The sequence below is a fragment of the Uloborus diversus genome, chromosome 1 (assembly GCF_026930045.1).
Source record: "Uloborus diversus isolate 005 chromosome 1, Udiv.v.3.1, whole genome shotgun sequence".
Lineage (NCBI taxonomy): Eukaryota > Metazoa > Arthropoda > Arachnida > Araneae > Uloboridae > Uloborus > Uloborus diversus.
This window is the reverse complement of record NC_072731.1, coordinates 184,807,890-184,832,661: the sequence shown is the minus strand read 5'-3', so window position 1 is coordinate 184,832,661 and position 24,772 is coordinate 184,807,890. Positions and strand designations below refer to the sequence as shown.

At 33.3% G+C, this 24,772-nt stretch overlaps 1 protein-coding gene across 1 annotated transcript in view; it reads right to left on the bottom strand.

The window, feature by feature from the left end:
- Positions 1-24,772, bottom strand: part of LOC129217596 (cytochrome P450 4V2-like) — a 61,305-nt gene that overhangs the window by 23,733 nt on the left and 12,800 nt on the right. The window contains exons 4-8 of the mRNA XM_054851925.1: positions 22,962-23,152; positions 20,635-20,710; positions 15,581-15,710; positions 13,591-13,779; positions 11,243-11,416 (exon numbers count right to left, since the gene is read on the bottom strand). Of these exons, the coding sequence (XP_054707900.1) occupies positions 11,243-11,416; positions 13,591-13,779; positions 15,581-15,710; positions 20,635-20,710; positions 22,962-23,152 (760 nt within the window). The remainder of the gene's footprint in view (positions 1-11,242; positions 11,417-13,590; positions 13,780-15,580; positions 15,711-20,634; positions 20,711-22,961; positions 23,153-24,772) is intronic.

Sequence of the window (24,772 nt, the reverse complement as noted above, 5' to 3'; positions counted from 1 at the left end):
GTTACCATATTATGCTACTCACTGTTTAAACTTTGCAGGCGGTTTACTCAAAACTTTATATGAGACATTTTCATCCCTTTGCTTCTCGCTACCTCATATACTTGTGATAAATATGTATCATAAAATAAGATGTCGTCAAATTTTGCATGATTAATATAAAACGTGAATATCAAAAGTATCTATCATTTCAAATGTAATAACCATGGAAGCATACTGTTCAGCTTGGAGTAACTTTAGAATTTGTTATAGTTCAAAATTTTAAGATTCTTTTACTCATCTTGATATTTACGCCTTTCTGTATTGCGATATGAAATTACTTAATATTTAATATTTTTAAACATTAGCTGCAGATTTGGTACCCCATGTGCCTATGCATTAATCTGATTTGGTAGGGAAAGAGCGGGGGGGGGGGGTGCTTATGATGCCAGGGTAAATTTTTCTTGCTACTCTGCCCCTGATGTCCCTCTAGACCAGCGGTTCCCAACCTTTTTGATTGTGCGGCCCACTAGTTTTGTAAAAAACACGATTGAAGCCCAGTAACGAATAGTGGCTCCCAAAAGTGTTCGTACACTTCGAAATTTTTTAGTAAAACCAAAATAACGCGAAACTGAATTCGAACATGAAGTCCAATATTTTTTCACATCATTCCTATGCCATTCTAAACAAAACCCTAGGGTTTTTTTTTTTTTCAAAATATTGATGGATCTTCTTTTTAAAATGGGTCAAAAAACGAAGAGACAGAGAAATAACACGCCACAAAAATTATCGTACACTCAAATATTTTCGAATAAATTCATAGTTAAAATTATCATATGTCTTTTTTTTATTATTTTTGCATTGTGTTGAGCCTTTAAAGTCATTTAGCTTTAATTTTTTTTATTATTTATTCCCTAATATTGTGCTTATTACTTTAAAATGGCTGGTATTCGTAAAAAAAGCACAAACACCATTCAAAATTTGAATTTTTTCTTCACAGTAGCGGTAAATTGGTTTGAAATGTCTCTAAAATAGTAAATTTATTCTATTCTATAGTAAAGTGCTTCATTAAATGCTTTGAAGAAAAGAAGTGGACCGAAAACAAGGTAAGAAAAAGTCAACCGGCTAAGTTGACAAAGCGTGATCGGAGATTTACAGTTAAAAATTTTGTGAAAAATACACATTTGAGTGCTGTAAAAGTTTCTGCAGAGTTAAATCAAAAAATTTACATTTTATTTTCACCTAAAATTGTTCGCCAAGTTCTCTGATTAGCTGGATTAAATGGGACCTCTTTCCGCAGTTCTTGGCCTTTCGAAAAACAGAAAGCTTACGCTATTAGTCGCAAAATCAATGATAAATAAGCTCAAAATGTTTTAGGATTATGTCTTACAGATAAAAATGAATTCAACATTCTTGGTTAAATTAGTATAATTGTAAATAGAAGAAAAAATTAGGAACTTAATCTGAAGAACTTAGTTGGACTAGTTAATCAGGACGGTGAAGGTGTTCTTGTGTGAGGATGCATATCAGCATCAGGACTTGGTAGTTTAGAATTTTTTGATGAAATAATAAATCATGCTGTTTATTTAAATATTTTAGAAACCAATTTTAAACTCTTAACCAAAAATTTGGTTATCGGAAAGCGAAAAAAATGTTAAATTTCCGATTACATCAAGTGAAAATCTATGAATTAAGCAAACTTGTTTCAATAAATTTTCAACTATCTTTCTTTATGTTCAGTATTAGTTTTATTTGAAAGGTTTGTCTGTATCCTGAAAAAGAAGTTGAGGGGAAAGAACATTGCGATAGCCATATGGAAGTACTTGCCACAAATGGTAATAGCTGTTTTGACAGGCTTGCGGCGACCGCCAAAAAGCACCATCCCCCCTTGCCACCCTTTTTTCTCTTAAACAAATCACCATAAACCGGTCTCAGCATTGATCTTAAAATAGAGTGGATGTGCCTCAGGGATGTGCCTTCTCCCTGCCTTTGTCCTCGAGCACTCGTCAACATCCCCCGGTTGGACATCACGTGATCATGGGACAACCCTCACAAGAAACTATTTCCCGAAAATGTGGACACTTTGTCCGCACGTGACACATCTCATATGTTTCATTAAAAGTAATAATTAAAAGGTGGAATGAATAAATTCTTTTTTGCTTAAGAAATCACAAATGTATGCGCGTATTTTAGCAAAAAATATTGTTCATTACCTTTTCAAATTATCACTTTTTAATGAAATGCTGGACCAAATGCCTGCTTTTTCATGGAATGATCTATTAGATATTTTCCCATCATAACTTTTGTACAGACGCAGAAGCTATTTAAACTTTTTTTCAAGTGCCTTAAATCAGGGCCCGATTAAGACGTTGAGGGGCCCTAGGCCAAACCCTTTTTCAGGGGCCCCTGTAATCAAACATTACCGTTTTTTTCGTTAGATAAAGCAATTTTAGCAATTTGGGGGCCCCTAAGGAGCGGGGGCCCTAGGCCAAGGCCTAGTTGGCCTATTAAGTAATCAGGCCCTGCCTTAAATACTGAGTTCAAATAGACGACTTCAATGTTAAATATGAAAAAAAATCTTCAACAAAAATTAACCTTCTAAATTTTATTTTATTTAAATCAAAATTTTCAAATACAGATAAATAGATTCAATGCGTTTTTTTTCAACAACTTTTGAAGCCAGTGTAACTATTTTTCATAAAACCATATGTAAAACCCTAAATCAATTAGAAATACAAATGTAAATAGAATCGAATATCAGTTAATTTTAATTAAACAGTATTTGCATGCGTTACACTCCAGTAATATATTAATCAAACACTAACTTTGGTTTATTCGTGATTTTTAGTCAACTTCAGTTTTTTTTTTTTTTTTTAAGTGCTCAGAAAATAAATTCATTTGTTACTTTTCAGTCCAATTATAAACTACATGAATGGTCGTTTGGCTCCTCCCTCCCCTTCTTTCCCCAATTCTTTTTTTTTTTTTTTTGTTCCACAAAATGATAGTTCTGACAAGTTAAAATCAAGTTTGCAGAAAACTAGTGATTATTGTCCCTTATACAGTATTAATTTCGTTAGTCTCCCACGTATTGGTCTTTGTGAATTAATTTCACTGTATGAATTAAGTAAGTTATACATTCTCATGCTTAAATATTTAAAACCGATTAATTTATAAACTTGTTAACGTGATTATCAGCTGCTTCTGTTTCCAACATATGCTCATTTAGATTTAGAAGAACATAGTAATTCGAAATTTTTTTCATAACTCTTGTGGTCATGAGTGCCATTATATTTTTGTGTTTTATTTCCAAAACTTTTTCACATTCTCGACTGACACGCTCAGTTGTTCTCCACAAATATTCATCTTTCGATGGTCGCAATGAGCTATTATACTTGAATCTGTCCAAAAATTCTTAAATTTTATTAATCCTGTTTTTTGGTTTGTTGTAAATATAATCACATGTTCTTTATCAGTTAATATTGTTTCTAAGTGGTTATTGAGAAGTACTTGAAACATTTAACTCTGTCCTGCAGTGGCGTACTAAAAAATTAATTTTGTGGGGTGCATATTTTTCTTGTAACAAATTAAGACACTTTTAGAACTATCACTCGCTGAATATAATTTTGTTAAAGCCGTATTTTAATTTATTCTGTTTAAAACTGCCTAAGGATTTTTAAAAATTATTTTATAAAAAATACAAAGATGAATTATTTAGAAATAATAAAGCTACCACAAGAACAAAATTTGCACTAGCCAAAATTTGGGAAATTTTCATTGGAAAATTATTAAAATTCATTCAATAATTGAAAATACAGTCACAATATGAAAAGATTAAAGCAGCGAATGCATCGAAATAAAAAGTTATGTACAGGTTTTGTAAAGTTGCATCTATTTACCTTTTTTGTTTCACAAAATTATTAACATTTATTATAACAGACATTCCGTTCACGCTTTTCAAATGTACTAAAAATTATAATTTTTTAAAATCAAATTACATTGTTGGAAGCGATTTTTCAGCAGTACATTAGGGTGGTTCTTAAAAGCCATGATTTTTTTTTCTTCTGTTTTTTGCAGGTCAGTTTGAGTAATTACTAAATTATTTAGAGGTAAATTAATGGCCTCAAACTTTGAAAATGAACCAAAAATTACGATTTCACGAAACTTATAAATTTCAAAGTTTTTAAACATTATTATACTATTGACTTTATCTATCTATCGACTATCGAAAACATCGACTTTACTTTTTATTTGAAGTTAAAAATGTATCATCAATGCAAAAACTAAGACTTTTGTCTCTGTTAGCAGGATACTTTGACTTTCAATAGCTAGCTTGTAGCAAAGAGCAATTTCACATTTTGTTTGTATGGCCACACCACCCTCTATTAAATCCGTCACTGGCCTTTAGAGCAGGAGTCTCCAAACCATGAGCCCGGGGGTCAAAAGTGGCTCTGGAGCATACGAATTTTGACCAGCGGCAACTGGTCAACTTTAAACTCAATAAACCAACAAAGTAGTAATAATTAGGTATATTTAATTACGCAGTGAAAATTTCTTATCTGTTTACATTTTGTAAGTTTCTGATTTTCACACATATTAGGGCAATTGCAATATCAGCCCTTAAAACACTTATCATCGTGTAATTCAGTTCCTGTATTCTATCTTAGAGACATATTCAACTCGATTGTGTTCGATTTAATTGAATCCTAAATACTAATAGGGTAGCGCGAAATTTACTTCCAATTATGGTAAAAAAAAATTCTGGCTGCGTTATTGGTAGGTACAGTAATTTTGTACTTTGTTAAAATTTCAACTATTGGTAGGTATGATTGATCGTATTCGATACGATCGAATTCTGTTAGGGTTGAATATGCTCCTTTATTTTAAAAAATCTTTTTCCCATTTTAAAAAATCCTTACAATTTTGTACTTTGTTTCGTTAGAAATTAAGGGTAGCAGTAGGCTCCAAGTTCCGGGACCTTGCACCTCGGGACGATCCCAAAACAGATATCCTTAATCGAGCAGAATAAGGGGAATAAGACTCAAATAAAAAAAGTTAAATGGGTAGAGGAGAGTCGGGAAAATGCGACAGTGCTACACTAATCCCGAAACAGAATATGAAAAAGCTTTTCTAGCTTGCCCAATAAATATAGCAGCGAGAGTCTAAAGTGCTGCACCTATACTGGACCAGCAGGAAATTATTTTTCATTGTATTGCTGCATGAACGCAGAGTTGTCCCATTTCTCCTGACTCCCCTACAGGAAAAAGATATCGGAAAATATTTCTAAGTCAATAAAATTCTTAATGCCATGAATTTGGTTTGTACTGAAATAAACCAATTTGAAATTAGTTTTTAAGTAATTTTGAACATTTAAAGTTTTAACCCATTAAATAACAAACGTTAATTCTAATGCTTTTCTTCCCGTGTTAATGTTTCCAACGCCTGGCGGATGAGAACTAAAGATATGAAGTAAAATTTGAAACTTTACTTCTGCATAACCAAGAACAGACGCATCAAATATGCACATTTGAAACGAAACAGATGTGTAATATGTTTGGAGTGTTGTGTATTTGATTCGCGCTTAACGTCTTTAAACAGAGCCAAAATTTGTTCTTCTAAGACTGCAACTTTTATGAATTTCCGGAGAGTTTTCATAGAGAGACTCCAAAAATTCCCATTTTCTAAACATAACCAATCATTGACTAAAATTGCGTCTTTCAGACTTCACTGGCGAAACTTTTCCAGAGAGGGTCTCCGAACTCTCTTCATTTCCTAAACTTCACAAGTTATAGCCTAAATTGGAGTGTTTAATCTCGAAAGATTTCCGGAGAAGAGCCACCTAGTAACTTAAATTCACCAGAAGTTAAGTAAAACTCATTCTTAAAAATTCCGATTTTGAAAATTTTTCAAAGTAAATCATCAAAAATTTCCTCTCCTAACATCCCCAACACACATAGTCTATAATCATGATTTCCCGAGTTCTCCAGGAAAAAACTTTCAGAGAGAGCCCCTGGACCACGCCCGGATCTACAAATCTTGGGCTCCCTTGCATTAAAATCTCTAGGGCCCCTTCCCAGAGGCCAGCAGTGTATATTTGCAATGTTAATAAGTCTTAATGCTAGTTTTTTTTAATTTTGTTCATTCAATTTCTTAGGCTATTGGGTTCCTTTGGGACGTGCGCCCCCATCCCCCCCCCCCCGCACATCGCAGGATCCGCTGGTACGTAGATCCGGGCCTGCCCTGGACCATCACAGATAGCATAAAATTGCGTTTTTAACCTTCTTTTTCTTCAAATTTCTGGAAAGAGCATTCGATTCCCTAAAATCCTTAAAGAAAGCTTGAAATTGACTATAGTAAGGGAAAATACTCGGGAAGGAACCTCAACCCAATCTCACCTACCTGTACCACCAAATCTCCAAAACTTTTCAAAAATTATATTTTTGACATCAGTTTTTCAAATTTCTACGGGAGAGTCCTGACCCCCTTCACGCATCCGCTTCTTTTTACTACCTTTCTCTAGCAATAAGTGGGGTATAATATTTATACTCTAGCTTTTATCTACGTTTTTTCGATAGGGAGCCATACCATGTTTGCACGCCTCTTTCTGTTCTGCGAATGCATTTTTATCTACCAATGTGATAATTTACTCAGCTTTATAAGAAGTTTTTGCCTGAGCATGGTTTTGGCTAGTATCCAGACTCATGAGCATAAAGCTAGAACGTAGTTGCTATCTCTGTATGCTGTAACCGACATTTTCGGTGTTTACTTGCAATTTCGTCTTAGTTCTAGCTATGGGGCGGTAATTTGTAGCTTTATATCCAACTGAGGTGCATACAGAGTTTTCAGACCTTTAATATGTTCGCAAAATTATTCATATTCTTCAGTATACTATATAAGTTTATTTCAAGTAAAAAACCGTATTTAAAGTCCTAACTTTTTTGGGAGAGTTATCCATTGTAGAAAAAAATTTCATATTGTTTAAATAAGGGTGTGTGTCTCTCTACCCCCCTCCACCGATATTGAGAGTATCCGCAAAAACGACGAAAACGACCCTCGAAAACGGTGACTCCTTACTTGAACCGAGGTTAGCCCCCCACCCCCCTTGCTTGAGTTCTAGATCCGCCACTGAAAAAATCGAATGTTCGGCGTATCCAAATACTTCAATATTCTGCAGTGGAATAGTAAACAAGTTTAAATGATCCATAATTAGAGAACAAACACATTTTTTATGCATTGAATAAAACTTAAAACATTGTAGCAGAGTATAAAATTTGTTCAAATTGTTACTTTCTAATTTTATCAGATTCGAAGTAATTTTAATGTAAGAGAAAATACTCGGTTATTGATCTAAATAGTTTTGCTTTTCAATTTTTCTTAAATCTTATGAGAGCACGTTAGCCGTCATATTACAAACTCATTTAAATATGACACAGTAACCAGAAAAAAAAATCATTATCTCAAGTAATATTAAATATATAAAGTCCATTTATTGTTACCTAACATTAACTGCTAATTTTTCATGTAAAATACGTAGTTAAAAAATGGAAAATCACCTGATATTAAATTTAGCAGTAATTTAATTTCTGAAGTTTTACATCAAATGATAGAGTAAATATTGTTTAAAAACAACCTAATTAAAATTAATCGTTATAATCAAAGTTTGATAATCCTTTGCAATAAAGAAAAAAAAATGTAAAATGCGTGGCAGTTTTAAATTTTATTCATCAATCAGTTTCCGAAGAGATTAACATTTTAGAAACTCACATGAATAAATCGTAATTTGTAATGATATGTTAAGCAACTCGGGTTTCTTTTTCTATGGAAGAAACACCAGATTCTTTATTTATTACACAAAATGTTATCGTACTTATCAGTAATCGAATCATATATAGGAAAGAAATTAACTATACATTTTTGCAGAGTTTCAGATAAACATATACCACATTAGCCTTTCGCTACATTTGTTTTTTCTTTTGGAACGTTTTATTTTAAATTAAGAATTATACTCTTAATATAGATAAGTTTATATGTTGTTAAATGCAATGTATTTACTTTTCCGAAAAAAAACCTATTTTAAATTGGTGTAAAATTAAAATCTTGCAGTAAAAAATTTTATGCAAGTATTCTGCTGAATATTCGGTTTGAATTTTAACCGAATATTTGGTATCCCAAATTCGGGAAAATATGGCATTCTGTGCATCTCTAAAAATAACCATCATATATTGCTGCCAGGAATAATAAGCGAGTTAAAATTTTAATTTGCAAAATTTTAATCCTTTATTATCTAATATTTTATGTATTTTTTCCCAAAATTTGTTATTGAATTCCCACTTCATTTGCTCTAATAAAACGATTGTTCTCAGCTATGTCGTTTTGGAAATACGTTCCATATAACCAAAAATACGCCTTGATTTGGAAGCCGCAGGACACCCAATGTTTAGTACTCAATGCTAAAGAATACTAAAGTTACAACATGTGTCGATTCTTCTACTAAACTTAAACTTCTACTAACGCACTAAGAAAAATTCAATAAAATTTTACTTATATTTTTTTATTGCTTTAAAAATGAAACTTTTACATACCAATAAGAACGATACTTGTATTCAATTTTTTTTTCTTTTCTTTTTTTGGTCAACTTTTATGGGACAAGAATTAAAATGGCTAAACATTTATTTGTTAGAGTTCATTTGCTGAATTTTACAAGAAATTTGGAGAGAATAACAGATGGATTAAGTTAAGTCCTCGTTCTGCGGTAAAAACGCACATTTGTGTATGAAGTCCTCGTTTACATTGAAAAAAAAATATGTTTGAAATTTTTTGAAAAATTGAAGTTCTTACGCACTAATCAAAGGATTTTAAGCATAAAAATCAAAACGATGTTCTTCTGACATAACGTCTTCAGTAGGTCCTCGTAATTAAAAAAACATGAGCGTTCAATTAAATAAATAAAAAGCCATCACTTTTATATATTAAACGTTCTTTATAAGTGCTGTATATTAGAAGTCAATAAAGAACTGCACTCTGAGGCAGTGGCTTATCTCAAAAATATTCGTGGTGCGCTTAAAATACAGCAATAAAGCGCGCAGACAGATTCATTATTTTGCGAATCGCTGTACGGTTCTGTTTTATTTTTTAAATTTTTTTTCGAATTTCCGAAAGTGATTCGGATAATCGGAGTTCGGATAACTGGAATTCTACTACTTGTTAGAGTTTATTAGCTGAGTAACACAAGAAAACCCGAGAGAATAATGAAAGGAGAGCAAAGTCCTCGTTCTCAGGTACAAACGCACATTTGTGTATGAGGTCCTCGTTCTTAGTAACAAACGCACATTTGTGTATGAAGTCCTCGTTCTCAGGTACAAACGCAAATTTGTGTATGAGGTCCTCGTTCTCAGGTACAAACGCAAATTTGTGTATGAGGTCCTCGTTCTCAGGTACAAACGCACATTTGTGTATGAGGTCCTCGTTTACATTGAAAAAAAAAACATGCTTGGAATTTCTAAAAAAATTAAAAAATCGAGGTTCTTACGAACTAATCAAATGATTTTAAGCATAAAAATCAAAACGATATTCTGACACAACGCCTTCAGTAGGTCCTCCTAATTAAAAAAACATGAGCGTTCAATTAAATAAAAAGCCATCACTTTTATATATTAAACGTTCTTAATAAGTGCTGTACTTTAGAAGTCAATAAAGAACTGCACTCTGAGGCAGTGGCTTATCATCTCAAAAATATTCGTGGTGCGCTTAAAATACAGCAATAAAGTGCGCAGACAGATTCATTATTTTGCGAATCGCTGTACGTTTCCGTCTTATTTTTTAAATTTTTTTTCGAATTTCCGAAAGTGATTCGGATAATCGGAGTTCGGATAACTGGAATTCTACTACTTGTTAGAGTTTATTAGCTGAGTAACACAAGAAAACCCGAGAGAATAATGAAAGGAGAGCAAAGTCCTCGTTCTCAGGTACAAACGCACATTTGTGTATGAGGTCCTCGTTCTTAGGTACAAACGCACATTTGTGTATGAGGTCCTCGTTCTTAGGAACAAACGAACATTTGTGTATGAAGTCCTCGTTCTCAGGTACAAACGCAAATTTGTGTATGAGGTCCTCGTTCTCAGGTACAAACGCACATTTGTGTATGAGGTCCTCGTTCTCAAGTACAAACGCACATTTGTGTATGAGGTCCTCGTTCTCAGGTACAAACGCACATTTGTGTATGAGGTCCTCGTTTACATTGAAAAAAAAAAACATGTTTGGAATTTCTAAAAAAATTAAAAAATCGAGGTTCTTACGCACTAATCAAATGATTTTAAGCATAAAAATCAAAACGATATTCTGACACAACGCCTTCAGTAGGTCCTCCTAATTAAAAAAACATGAGCGTTCAATTAAATAAAAAGCCATCACTTTTATATATTAAACGTTCTTAATAAGTGCTGTACTTTAGAAGTCAATAAAGAACTGCACTCTGAGGCAGTGGCTTATCATCTCAAAAATATTCGTGGTGCGCTTAAAATACAGCAATAAAGTGCGCAGACAGATTCATTATTTTGCGAATCGCTGTACGTTTCCGTCTTATTTTTTATTTTTTTTCCGAAAGTGATTCGGATAATCGGAGTTCGGATAACTGGAATTCTACTATTTGTTAGAGTTTATAAGTTGAGTAACACAAGAAATCCCAAGAGAATAATGAAAGGAGAGCAAAGTCCTCACTCTCAGGTACAAACGCACATTTGTGTATGAGGTCCTCGTTTACATTAAAAGAAAACATGTTTGAAATTTTTTTTAATTAAAAAATTTAGGTTCTTACGCACTAATTAAATGATTTTAAGTACAAAAATGCAAAAATTGTTCTTCTAACCCAACGCCTTCAGTCGGTATGACGTGCGAAAACGTAGGGTCCTCGCTTTGCACCATCCGCACACATTTGTGTATGAGGTCCTCGGTTACATTGAAAAAAAACATGTTTGAAATTTTTTGAAAAATTAAAAAATCGAGGTTGTTACGCACTAATCAAATGATTTTAAGCACAAAAATCTAATAAGTGTTCTTCTGACACAACGCCTTCAGTAGGTCCTCGGTGTGACGGTGAAAAAGTAGGGTCCTCGCTTTGCACCATTTGCACACAGTGGTGTGTGTGTGTGCGTGCGTGTGTGGGTGGGAATTCATATGTACACGCAAATTATAGTGCAATTGGCAGGAACTTCTTGATTCCAGGAAAAATTTTAACTTGACAAGAACATTTGTGTAGATTTTTTTTTTTTACCTTTATGACACACTCAGTGTATTTCATGTTGCAGATGTCGTCAAACGTTACTACTCGGTGTGGATCATCCCCAAACAAAGACTTCTGTTCCAGAACTACTTTTTCTTGCACATCCTGATGCAATCCCAGCAAATAAATAGCCCATCTCACAGTAAGAGCTGTTGTATCATGACCCTGGAATGTAGTTATTTTAAATTAAAAAATGTCAAATTTTTTAAGTTGCGCATGAAATTAGTCGTTTGCATCACGTAACAATCAGTGCCTTTTTGAGTAAGGGTCTCATTCCAAACCCAGCCCCGAATTTTTTTTCTGTTTACGTTATTGTTTATTAACATTCTGGGGCATAATAACACGAAATGTATAATCAATTACTCAATCTAAACTGAAATGATTAGAATTTTGAAAATAATGCCATATTTTATTAATCATTGCATTTCAAAATGCCAACACAAAAGGCGGGCGACGCAGTTAGTATATTGTGAAAATTAGCCATTTAATATTTTTTAACGCAATTTAAGAGTTAGAAAATTATTGACACAATATTTTAAGAAAAGAAATTCATTATCGTAAAATACGGGGTTTTTCTCTTTTTATTTATTTATTTATTTTTTCATATGAAATATTGTCCGTTTTTCAGGAGAAGGCATTTCGCCAGTCCCCCTCGAACGCAGAGTTCCATTTTACGCGGGTGTGATCGGCAGGGCCGCGCCGTCCCTATGTGCAAGGTCGTGCGGCGCGTTATTTTTTAAAAAATGTGTAAATATTTAATTTTGGAGTACAGTGTACGTTTTTACTTTGTATCTCGAAGTTGTTTCGAGTTCAGTGGCTCATCTGATATGCTAATGCGTTTTGGAAAGTGAAAATATCCTAATATTAAAGTTGACGCAGTTCTAAGTATATCTCTAATTTCTAATTGATGAATAATCAATCACACTCCTATGCCTGTCAAAACATGACAACAGGGTATTGATTATATTTCTAAATTGAGAAAAGAATAATATAGAGGATATATATTCCACCTTTAAGATTTAAATTTGATTTTGTTTCCTGCAAAATAAGTAATTTTCTAAAGTACGGCAAATGCGGTAAAAAGGCATTGAATTTAAAATTTAAGACAAATACAGTGTCTAAAGTTCTTTTTGTAATTTAATACACAATTTTTTAAAGAAAAGAGCGGAGGGAGGGAGATAATCGATTAATTATGGTCAAGTCGTTACTACACAGAACTAAAAAGTTAAGTTATTGTCTACATTAATAGTACGCACAAGTAAATAATATGCGAATACGCTTATCATATTTTTCAATATGATAACATGAAGCAGTCGAATAACTACGAACAATTGTTTAAAATCTCAAAAATATGTATTGCACGAATTATAATGCAACATATTCACTACAAGCAGTAGCGTAGCCAAGGCGGAACGGCGCTCAAAAGACAGTTGCACAACGGCGCCGATCAGGCTTGGCGTGGGCCCGGTGATCGGTACGCAATCCACGCGCTTCTAAAAGAGACAACCAGCCATCACTTGTTTCACTTGTTTGTTAGCATTTTAGTTATTCCTACATTATAAAAACTGCCGCTTTTACAACAAAATGCAATGATCCGAGTATACGTTCTGCCGAAAACAGCGAAATAGAATCATCGGATACCGCGTGACGAGGGAGGAGTCAAGTGCCTTTTTGTAAAGAACGGACAATACGTGAGGCTCGTTCGTAATAGGACTTGTCGCACTTTAAAATGGTGTTTAAAATGCGTAATCATTATCATATAAAAGCTGTCAAAGGAAATTTTCGGGTAAAAAAAGTAATTTTTTTTTATAAATAAACCTAAAGAAAAAATCTTCAGTATAGAACAATGCCATTTAAACAAGTTAATGTAAAAAATGAAGCAAGGGTACTGCAGTAATATAAAGGAAGATTAGAAGTTAAAATTTATAAAAAAGCTACACGTTTAAAATAAAAGTTTTGAAAATGAGCTTAAATTTTTATAATATTGATTTCTTCAGGGGCTAAATTTTTAAAACCGTGCTTTAACGGTCTTGGAGTTATTGTTTATACTTTCAAAATCGCAAGAAAATTTTTATTTTTCACTTTTATAAACTTTCAAAATTAATTTTAAGAATGACTGTGAAAAATCCTTAAATAATAACATTGTAATTTCAAAACTTAAAACGATTGCGAAATTAAGAAAACTTAAAATATAGCATAATATAATCTGTGTATAGTGATATAATAACCTATAAATGATTTTTTTTCCATATAAAACTGGACAGCAGAAAGTTGAAATTCATTCACGGTTGAAGAAAATAAACAAAACACTGCTTTTAAGTTTCAAAAATCATTCTTACCGCAGCCATAAACGTATCAACTTCCTCTTGAATATCATCTAATGTGAATGATGAGTCTTTTAAATGGTAATTAATCATCATTTCTAAAAATGCCTTTTTGTATTTTGCAGGCTTGAAGTTATCGTTAATATCCGTTGGTAAGCTCAGGTTTTTATCCTTCATTACAGAAGTCTTCTTGTCTTCAATTACCTGAAACAAATGTTACATTTGTATGTCAGAAAAATTAGGACGAAACAATGAGCAGCACGAAGAAATAAAATCTAGCAGTGAACAGAAGGTTGCAATTAAAAAAACTGACAACATTATGAAGAAAGGAAATTTCAACCTTCCTCTTTTTAGGAATAGAATTCATTTTGAAATTTCAGTTTCGTACTTGGACAATTGCACTTGTAAATGACTGACATTTTTGAAGTAAAAGCATATACATTTTGTCACATTTTACACAAAATATTCATTATTATAAATATATTTTCCCTGATGTTCCCCTGATGATTATTGTTCTTTTTTAGCTGAAATTAAAAGTGTAGTTAAATTCCCAAAATAACTTTTTTTCTAGTTTTAAAAAATAGTTAAAAGCATGGTAACTGACTGACAAGCCACTTTTTAAAATGTCAATCAGCTACTATTTTTTAAAAACCACTCAAAGAATATTTTGGAATTTCAATTACATCATTATATTCAGCTTAAAAAGCAAAAAATTTGAAAATGGGGCATATTTGGTTTGGAATGAGACAAAATGCATATGGTTTTTGCTTCAAAAGTTACCCGTTTAATTGTCCTCATCTAATTCATTTCTCATCAAATTGACAACATAAACTTATACTCTCACCGACGCTTTTACCCTTTAAGGCAGCTTTTCTCAACCTTTTTGACCCGCAGACCTGAAAAAACCTTTTTAAAAAATTCGCAGATAGATGATGTTTTTCTCGTTTTCTTTTCTTCTTCTTCTTTTCTTTCGTAAGAAAAAATATAAATAAAAAAAAAAGAACTTGTGTTCGTGAACTCTTAAAAAGCTGTATGTTTTTTTCAAGACCAGTGAGTCTCTCTCTCTCTCTCTCTCTCAAGCAACAATCTCTAATGCTAAAGCAAAAATCTAGCAAAAATCTCTGAGGACCGGTCAATTTTTCTAGTCCGACGAACCGGTGCCGATTCGTCGGGCCACCGATTGAGAATCACTGCTTTAAGGAGCGTAAGAAATATGTTCAAAACTTACTTTATAAACTATATAAACTATAGAACGTAAATAATACATAAATGATATTTTTCCCTTGTTGTTTTCCTTGAAACAAAGGAATCTAAATAGTACATATTAGCAGAAGAAAAATAATAGTAATTAAAAAAAATATCTTGTAATTTATTTTGAAAACATCGCGAATGAAATACATTGATTGTGGGCATAACTGTGCTACTTTTATTCAAGATAACTTTCAGTTGAAGATTAAATGAAGATAGTGTGACTGAGTATTTACATATTTCTGAGTTGAATAATAAAGTAACCAAATTCGGGAAAATTGTAATTTGTAATTTTACGACGTTCATGTCGTTTCAATTCACGCAAAATCCACTATTTAAATTTTCAAAAACAAATTGACTTCGTGGTTTTTACGTCGGCCTTTAATAGCTTTACATACAAAAAATGGCCATACTCTACCGCTGAGGTTATGCTCTTTAAAGGGTTCAGAAATTCAACTATTTAAATAGGAAGAACCAATACAGTGAAACCCGTGTATAACGACACTGTCTATAACGATAACCTGTCTATAACAATACTTTTTTTGGCCCCAGCAAAATGTCAGCCTGACTAATCAAACTGTCTATAACGATAACCTGTCTATGACGATATTTTTTTAGGTCCCAACAGTATCGTTGTAGACAGGTTTTACTGTATTATTAGAACCACAATCTACTTCTAATCAAACTGAAACTCCAGTTATACTATATATATATTGCTTGAAATAGTGAATACATGTGTGCACTTAAACTATCTTACCTTTTTCGTGAAGGATTTCATAGGATGTATAATTTTGACAAATCTTCTTCCTGCTGAAAAACAGTTGAAAAATACTGCGTCATTCTGAGTCCAAGGCCTTAAAACTCTATGGATGACAACCTCCGCGCAACTGGAATGCAAAAAATTAACATATATTATCTCAAGTATAAAATTAACACTAATGAAATAGATTATAATTACAGCCGATATATGAAGTGAAAAGAATTAATTCGTTTTACCGATTATGTTAGGGTTTTTTTTTTTTTTTTTGGAGGGAGAGGCAGGGGAGATATCACCTGAAACCTGCGAAAAAGGTTAAAAAACTGAAGTATCTGCGTGTTTTTTTTTTTTCTATTTGTCTCTATACATATATTTTACAAAGTAGCGTCGAAGAAGTTGTGAAATTGCAGAATTACGACGAAACGGCCGTTTTGCCATACTCAGGAGCCATTATTGAATTTTGTAAAAGCTGATTTGATACCTGGAAGAGGGCTGATTTTCGAAGCGGTTTTTCTTTTTGGTTCGTTATGTGTATTTTCATCAAGTTCTGCAGCTGTGAGCCGGGTTTTAATATGGCTCTAATTATAATGCGTTCTTAGATTATATTTTCTACGGGTGACGGAACGAGATTTTCATTTTTTCTAATCTAAACGCGTATTATTATCTGATTCTTTCTGTCAGACGATTTTAATATTCTTGAACCAAATAAGATTGCGAAGCAGTAGTAAAAACAGATCAGTAAATTCAAAGATCAACTTTAAAAAAGATGGAGTAATATCCATTCTCATCCCGACACACAAAATATGCACTATTTGAACCAGGGGCGGCATTTCAGCGTTTCATTTGGGGGGTCGAGTTTCTTTAATATGTATTACCACAGTGCGGTCCCAAACACACATTAGCTAACAGGAAGTGGTCAAAAAATCGGTTTAATATGAATAAAAATTAGTGTTTAGAAACAAATAAAATTTTGGTTCACTTTCTAATAAGTTATCGTACAAAACATCTCAATACTAAAGTTTTTATACCTTTTGGAAAAGTTTTAGTGCACGATTTTTGAAATTCGGAAGAGCAGGGAATCCTGTTACTAATCTGTTAGTGCCCACTCCCGTGCTGTTTTGCCACTATAGCCAAATAGATTTTTTTTTTTTTTTTTTTTTTTTTTTTTTTGCCCATTGTGCTTCGAAAATAAGTCTTAAATCTCCTGAGACAAAAAAATCTTTCTCTACTAGCTGAGCTAATTGAAATAGTTAAAAAACCATTAAAGTAACAAAGTTATGTATGCTTTTTATATCTTGCTCTTCAAAATCAACCAGACAGCTTCAAAAATTATGAGGAGCTTAATTTTTCATCATTGAATAATCTAGTCTCCTGAGCGCTCTCAGCTTCAATGAGACGTCATCTGCCTCCAGCTCTGCTATTCACTATTCCAGACTGATGAGTCCATTACAAGGACAAACTGCAGTCTCTGGTTGTGATAACCAGTTTTTAGGTATATTGCTTGTATTTTTTCCTGCCTCATGCTAAAATTTTTACTTACAATTGAAACATTTTATTTTTCGTTTTCAAAATCCAATCCAGATAATATAGAGCCAACCATACAGAAAAATAATTATCATCAAATCTTGTGTTAATTTTATTCGAAACTGAATCTATTACTTCATACAAAATATTGAAAAATCAATGTTTGACTTCACATCATCATGTGGATTTTTTTTTTTTTTTTTTTTTTTTTTTTTTTTTTTTTTTTTTTGCGCCTTTTTAAAAGTGGCTCGGAGGAAGAATTTTTTTGAAAAGTTTCACGACTGATTGAAATATACATCTATGTTAAATCCATTTTCAGTTTTAATTGTAGATTGAACTGTGGTTTGAATAGTCCAAAAATTAAGCGTAGCGGATTCAAGATGTTTTGATAGAGTAAAGCATTTCTCAAAAACTTTCTTCCATACAAACAAATTGAATAAAAATTCAAACGAAGTCATACATGAAAAAGGGCATGAGGTTTTTCACCATTGAAAGAATGGTTATGCAATCATTCTTCCAGTCGTCAAATCAACTGCTTTGAAGTTATAAAGAAATCTTTTTATGGTTTTCACTCTTGAAGACCATCTTGTGTCACTTCGAGATTGCATAATTATAGAGCCCAATAAAAGGTATTTGCTGATATATTTTTTTTTTTTCAATAATCACATACATTTTTAAGAAGATTCTATGAAAGCATATAATGCATTGAGCAGCTGAAACGTGTTTCTAACAGAAGAAAGCGATGAGCACTCATTAAATAAATATACACTTAAAAAATGAGCGTAAATGTGAATGTAAAATATCAAGGAATTTTCTTGCGAAAACCTTGCAGCCACACCACTTTGCACGAGCCTCTCATATTAGACACACCATACTGGGCACAGAAGTGTGAAATATTTAGCCTATATGAGGAAATGTCTTCTTTAGTTAAAATTAATCATGGTTCTCGATCAGTTTTCTGTGTTCTGAAAAGGCTGGAAAATACTTCATGAATTTCTAAGTCATCATACAAATAACGAAAAACACTTTTTCCAGTCTGAAAATGTGTCGAGTTTCATCAAATAGTTACTGAGAACCAGCGAGATTTTTTTTAAATGAACATTGATTTCCGATTCACATAAATTGAATTCACCCATATTCTATCATTCTGCTCAAAAAATTTGGGGGTGCGACCGCCCCCTCTTGACCCCCCTATTTGCCACCCCTGATTTGAACCCTGTAACAAGTTATGTTATTGAATATAACAAGTACTTCAACAAATCGAATGAAGTTTCACTTAGAATTCAACAGACTGAGGAAAGACAGTTATAAATAATGTTAAAAATAAAGATACAGCTAAATCAAAAATACACCAAATCATTAGAATATGCCAAAGGATTCATTAACGTTTGGGCAAGTTTTGTTAGTTGTATGGAAGGGAAAGAAATTAACAAAGAGTGTTGGACAAGTACTTATATAGAAGATGAAGAAATAAAAATATTTTGTTTGGGGATGCATAATAATGTGGGAATGGTCTTTGTGTTTCTTGAGAAAGAAGATAAATGTTCTATGGATTCTAATAAAGTTATTGAGTATTTTAAAAGTTCAGAATAGTAACAGGTGGCTAAGGTAGTAGATATTTTTTCAGACTGCTGTATTAGCTGAATAAATATTTGTAAGTTAAAATTTACCAAGTTTAATTGTTTTGGACTTCTTGTCCTTCCGTCACCCTTAACAAATAGAAAATTTATATGCTTAAAATAATTATGTTTTAAAACTAAAGGTGAAATTGCAATGATTGAACTCTCTCGTATGTGCTCTAATTTTTATAGAATTTTCCCCTGTATAATTTAGTTGAAATTTTCGGAAGAACACTATAGCGTGAAAATCATGTCGCAAAAATGTCCTTCAGTTACTGTTTTTTAAATTTGATTTTAAAAAAGAAAGTTACTAACGAAAAATTCTTGACTTTGGCTTTTTTAGCAAAATTGATGTGTATAAAAGTCTAGGCATCAGATTTTGAAAAAATATGTATTTTGATATGCTTACAGATAGAAATGCATCGATTTTTTTTTTGTAAAAACTGTCTTTCCGTTACCGCTGGAATTCACCATATAGTCTTTATGTACTTCTTCTGTAAATACTTAAGTAAGTAAATACTTAAATACTTAAAGTGTGTGTTTGCAGAAGTGCCCACTAGGGGGGGGGGGGAGGTCATGGCGCAGACTAGGGAGGTTGCGATATTTAGGGGGGGTTCGTCCTTGCTCTTGGGGGGGGTGTTTGTCAGGTGTATGTCAGGTGTTTGTCAGGTGTATGTCTCCCTGGTGTTTGTCAGGAGTATGTCACACTACTATTCTAAGATTTGCAACTAAACAAAGTATAACAATTGTCAAATCTTGAACGAATAAACATACTTGAAATGTACTTATTTCTTTCAGATGATAATGCATTTAACTGAAATAATATCACTTTGAAAAATGTAATTTACATCTGCACATAAAATTAAGGATTCAAAATGACCATACAAGTTTTTTGCAAAAACTTTAACTTGAGAGAAAATTCTAAAAGATGTATTACAATTTTGTAAATACAGGGTTTGTCCGGAAAGTAATAGGACTGATTTTCTTCCGCCGTGACTGTACGTCGGAGCGTGCACGCGCCGATTGGATTCGGTAGAGGGCAATCCTAGCTAACAAACGAGCGGCTAGTCGGTTGTCTCCGAGCTCCTGGAGAGTCAGGACAGGCATTTTCGCGCGACGTGTTTCTGTGAGTGGTGCAAGCCAAAAATGCAGCGTTTGTTAAAGCAGAGCTACGCGATTAACTTCTGAGTGAAACTCGGTAAATCTGCGACAGAGACGTTTGATATGATCAAGCAGGCTTGCCCAGATGTTGCTTTAGCAAGACGTGGTGTGTTTCGGTGGCACCAGGTCTTTTTGGCGGGCCGGGCAGAGGTCGCCGATGAAGACAGTGCTGGAAGACCTTAGACTTCGACAAACACCGACAATGTGACTCGTGTGCGCAAAGTTTTGAACTTAGACCGTCGACTAAGTATTTGTTTAATTGCCCAAATGTTAAATTTACCAAAATCTGTGGTTCATGACATTGTGACGGTGCATTTGAACATGCGCAAGGTGTGCGCGAAGTTGGTCCCAAAAGTTCCCACTGACGACCAGAAATTGCGGCGAGTGGAAGTGTGCCGAGAAAATTTGAACGTGTGTGAAAGTGACCCCCAAGCCCCCCGGACTTTTTTTTGTTTCCTCGCCTGAAAAGGCCGATGAAAGGCAAGCATTTTGAGACGACAGAGGGGATCCAAGCAGCATGCACCGCGGCTCTCAAGGCTATTCCAGAGAATGACCACCGTGACGCCTTCAATGCTTCGAAATCGCGCTGGCAGCGCTGCATCGACGCAGAAGGAGACTATTTTGAAAGTTTTTAAATAATTGCAACAATTGGCTCAATAATTTTTTTTAAATCGACTCAGTCCTATTACTTTCCGGACAAACTCTGTATATTGAATGTTTGTTTCAACGAAAATAGTAAACATCACTTACTTATGAAGCATATGCAAGTAATTTTCAGCATCTTTATTTATCGTGCGAAAATCCAACTTGTAACCCATCGCAGAATCTGGAAAACCAAATATGTATTTTTTAACTTACATTCACTAATAAATAACCAATGTAGCTACAGAAACACTATAATGCATAACAGGAAAAAATCCAACGTTTTACAGTACAAATATACGGATTACTACAGAAACGTGGTTCGGGGTTACAGGGAACCCCTTTTTCAATGAAAATAGTGAGCTGTAGGATGTAGAGACATCCGGTAAAAGCTGGCTTTTCGGATTTTACCGGACGTCTCTACATCCAAAAGTTCTCCATTTTGTATTTAAAAGAGGTTCCTTGAAACCTCGAAACACGTATCTGCAGTAATCTGTATATTTGTGCCACAAAACGTTGTTTATTTCCTGTTACTTCTCGGCACGAAAGCATTTATTTATTACTATGATGCATAATTCATATTACATTTACGTGCAAGAAAAATAGGTCAAGGATGCAAATACAGTGAAATACCGTTGCAACGAGCTTCAAGGGACCACGAACTTTGTTCGTTGCAACGAGATTTTCGTTAATTAAACGCAAGTAATGTAATGCCTTTTAAATCAGGGCTGAAAATGTATTTCGTTGAAACGGATATTTCAATGAATTGGTATTCTCCGTAACGGGATTTCACTGTATAGCCTATTTTATTTTTTAATTATGTGATGTCAATCAAGTCTTGCGCGGAGAAGTGTTTCCAATTTCTTTTTTTTTTCTTTTTCTTTTGATCCCTATCTCGAAAAGTGTTCATCTCCTTTGATGCATTGGAATTAAAAATGATGTAAATGGCGCTAAAATTAGAAATCGAAAATTGAAAGAAAACCACAGAGTGCAAGGAGGGGTCTAGGGGTGAACCTTCAGAATCTCGTGTTTTAACACGCATCGCTTAACCTAATACGGTGTTTCATAAATCAGTTTGAATTTTTAGCATCAAACTCTTCCCCCAAACGGTAAATTCTGGCTTACAAGTGCCTGCTCGAAGTCGAATACATGGGAGCCCCGAACTCAAATTTTCGGGAGGACGGAAACTCTCAATTCGCCTAAAGAAACTCCAATGTTTGACGAATGATGATAATTTTGCCAAGTGGAACTCCAAATTTTGCCGAATCGTCAGACAAAATTTACAGAATGAGGAAATTTTTGGAAGGTTACGGTGACCTCCCGTGACTTCCCTCCCCCCTCTAGCTATATATCTTTAAAATTTTCTCTGAACCACAAAACGGGCACAAGTAAAAAAGCATAAAAGTTGTGGTAAAGCCTTCATGTGGTAAGGATCAAAGTTAGAAAAATAATTACAGTTGAACTCGGTTAATATGAAATGTCAAAAATCCACGAACTTATTCTTATTAGCAGTTATTCGTAACAACCGTGAATGATTGATACTGTAAAAATGAAGAAATGCTTATTCATACATTTAGAAAATATTACTACTAATACACAAATTGTGATCTATTAGTACATTCATAAAAAAAATCACTTATTTCTTATAAGAGAATGTTTTTGGAAAATATTGAAAAAAGAAAGATGATAATCGACAATCGCACAATTCGCAACTCCAATAAACTATAGGTGGCTCTGCAACCACTGTCTAATGGCGAATGAAAAAGGTAAAACAAACAAATGCCGTAACTTATAACTTGCTTTGACGCTTGGTGAAAGACAGTAATTTTTTATCGTGTTAGTGGAAAGTTTTCTTTTCTGTTCTTCCGAAATTACATTACATCATAAACTCTCTGAAACCTGTAATTTACCCCAAAGAAAACACGTGGAATGGAATGTTTTACCTTTTTCTTTAGCATTGTTAATCACCGCAAGGTAGTGTATTCGAGCTCAGGAGTTGCGAATAGGTTTTAATCCACTATGGAAGATGCAGGGACTTAATTTTCTATGCAAAATATTTAATATTTTCTTCTCGATGCACAATGGAACTTCTACTACCTCAAAAAATTATGAATAATTTCTAAAAAAGAAAATTATAGTATTCAACCACGAACATTTCAAGCAAAAAGTCAGAAATTTTTGATCGTCTTAGCCGAGACTTTCAATTTATTGTACGTATTATACGTGAAATTTTTTATGAAAGTAGTAGTTTGGTTTTTAGCAAACCAAACTTAACGAACAAAATGTTCATTTTAGCCGGGATTTCGTATTAAACGTGATCGTATTAAGAGAGCCCAACTGTGTGTGTATAAATCTGAAATAGTTTTTCTTTTTTACTATGTACAGTAGAAAATTTAACTTTTACAAATTTCTGAAGAAAATATTGAATCTCTTACCACAAAGTATTCCAAGCGAGCACTGCGAGAGCAATTTATCAATGTTGACCCATGGTTGATGAATCAAATCTTTCAATCTCGAAACTGCGGATTCTGATTGTTCGTTGAAAATAGTCACGTAACTTTTGAGAATTTCCATGTGAAACGCTGGTGTGATTTGCTTACGACGATGAAACCATTTTTTCCCGTTGCTGAAATTGAATGTAACAGCAGCAATTAGCAGGAAGCAAATTTATTGAAAACATCACTTGTAGCAGCAAAATAATACGATTGACCTCTGCGCGAAAATGACTTATTGGAAAATTTATTATTGTATTAAGTGAAGAACTAACTACTAAATTTCGAACACTTGTTCTGAAGTTGAGAAAGCCGATTTTTTTTTTTTTTTTTTTTTTGATTGGAATCAAGTATTATGGTATAAGACTGAAAACTTGCGATGCATTAAAGAGGGTTTTTGCATGATATTTAGTATGATGTAAAAATCAGAAAATGTAAGCTGAAATGCATGCAAAATTAAAACTACAGAGTGATTCTCTGGTTGCAATCCTAGATTACGGAGACTTTATTTTTTAAGAAACAAGTTAAAGCGAATGAACTAATTAATTTATTTTCAAATATATTTTAACAAGGCAGAGAACTCAAATGACTTCATATCGTAATGTTCTAATGACTAGTGCTGCAACGTAGCTGATGAACATTGAAAAGTCATCTCACCAGCAACTGCAACCAATTCTAAAACTTTGAAGACATTCGTAAGCCTCATTTTTGTGCTATGAATATTTTTCGATTTTCTAGTGATATGGTTAATGAAAATACATCATTTATTGTCAACGTAGATGATAATAATTAATAGCATAATATTGTTTCACTAACGCTATGTACAGCCTGAGAAAAAACTTTAAGGCCAGTAGAATATTTTGTGAAAACGGGAAAATGGAATTAAAGAGCATTTAATATTATTCTATTATATATTATTAATGTTCATTAGTAAGAAATAACGCGACAGACATTATTTGTAAAGTATAAAATAACCAGAAAAACAAAGGTGTATTTAAAGTTAGTATTTCAGCTTGAGTAAAAACTTAAAGGCTACTAGTACTTCTTAAAAACTGCATGTACATGTACTGGAATAAATATCACCGCGTTTAACAAGATAGTGGAAATCCTTCAACTTGCAGTTTTGTCAATAATTTCCTTAGAGTTTTGGTCCTCTTTATGAAGATATCGAAAAGTAAGAAGTTAAATGTTCATTGAAGAGGGTAGATTTAAGTTTTTCTTCAACGAGGATGAATAGGCGTACTGTTGCGAAAAAAATAGAAAGATCGAAGATTGAAGTCAACATTTTTTTTAAACACATATACGGTAAAAACAACACCCGGGAAAGACCTAACAGAAGAACAGTTAACAGAAGAACAGTTTGAAAACTTACATCACCTGAAGAGTACTCAAAAAGGAAATTTATTCAAAGGATAGGTTTAAATATTTGTAAAAAACAATATACATGTAAACACGATATATATTGTTGACGAATTAAAAGATGTCGATGTTTTATTTATGCAGCAAAGTTGCTTAAGCCTCAGTTAGTGAAAAGGCACAATACAGAGCGTTTGGACTTCAGTCAGGAAATCATGATCTGGAATAACCAATGGATATAAATATTTTTTTTCTGACGAAAAGAAATGGAATTCGGTGGACCGAACGCATGGAAGTAGTTTTAGCATGGCATAGCTGGGGGGGGACAACCCCCCCCCGAAAGGTTAGTTTAAAAAAAAAGAGAGAGAAAGAAGAAAGAAAAAAAGAAGAAAAGGAAA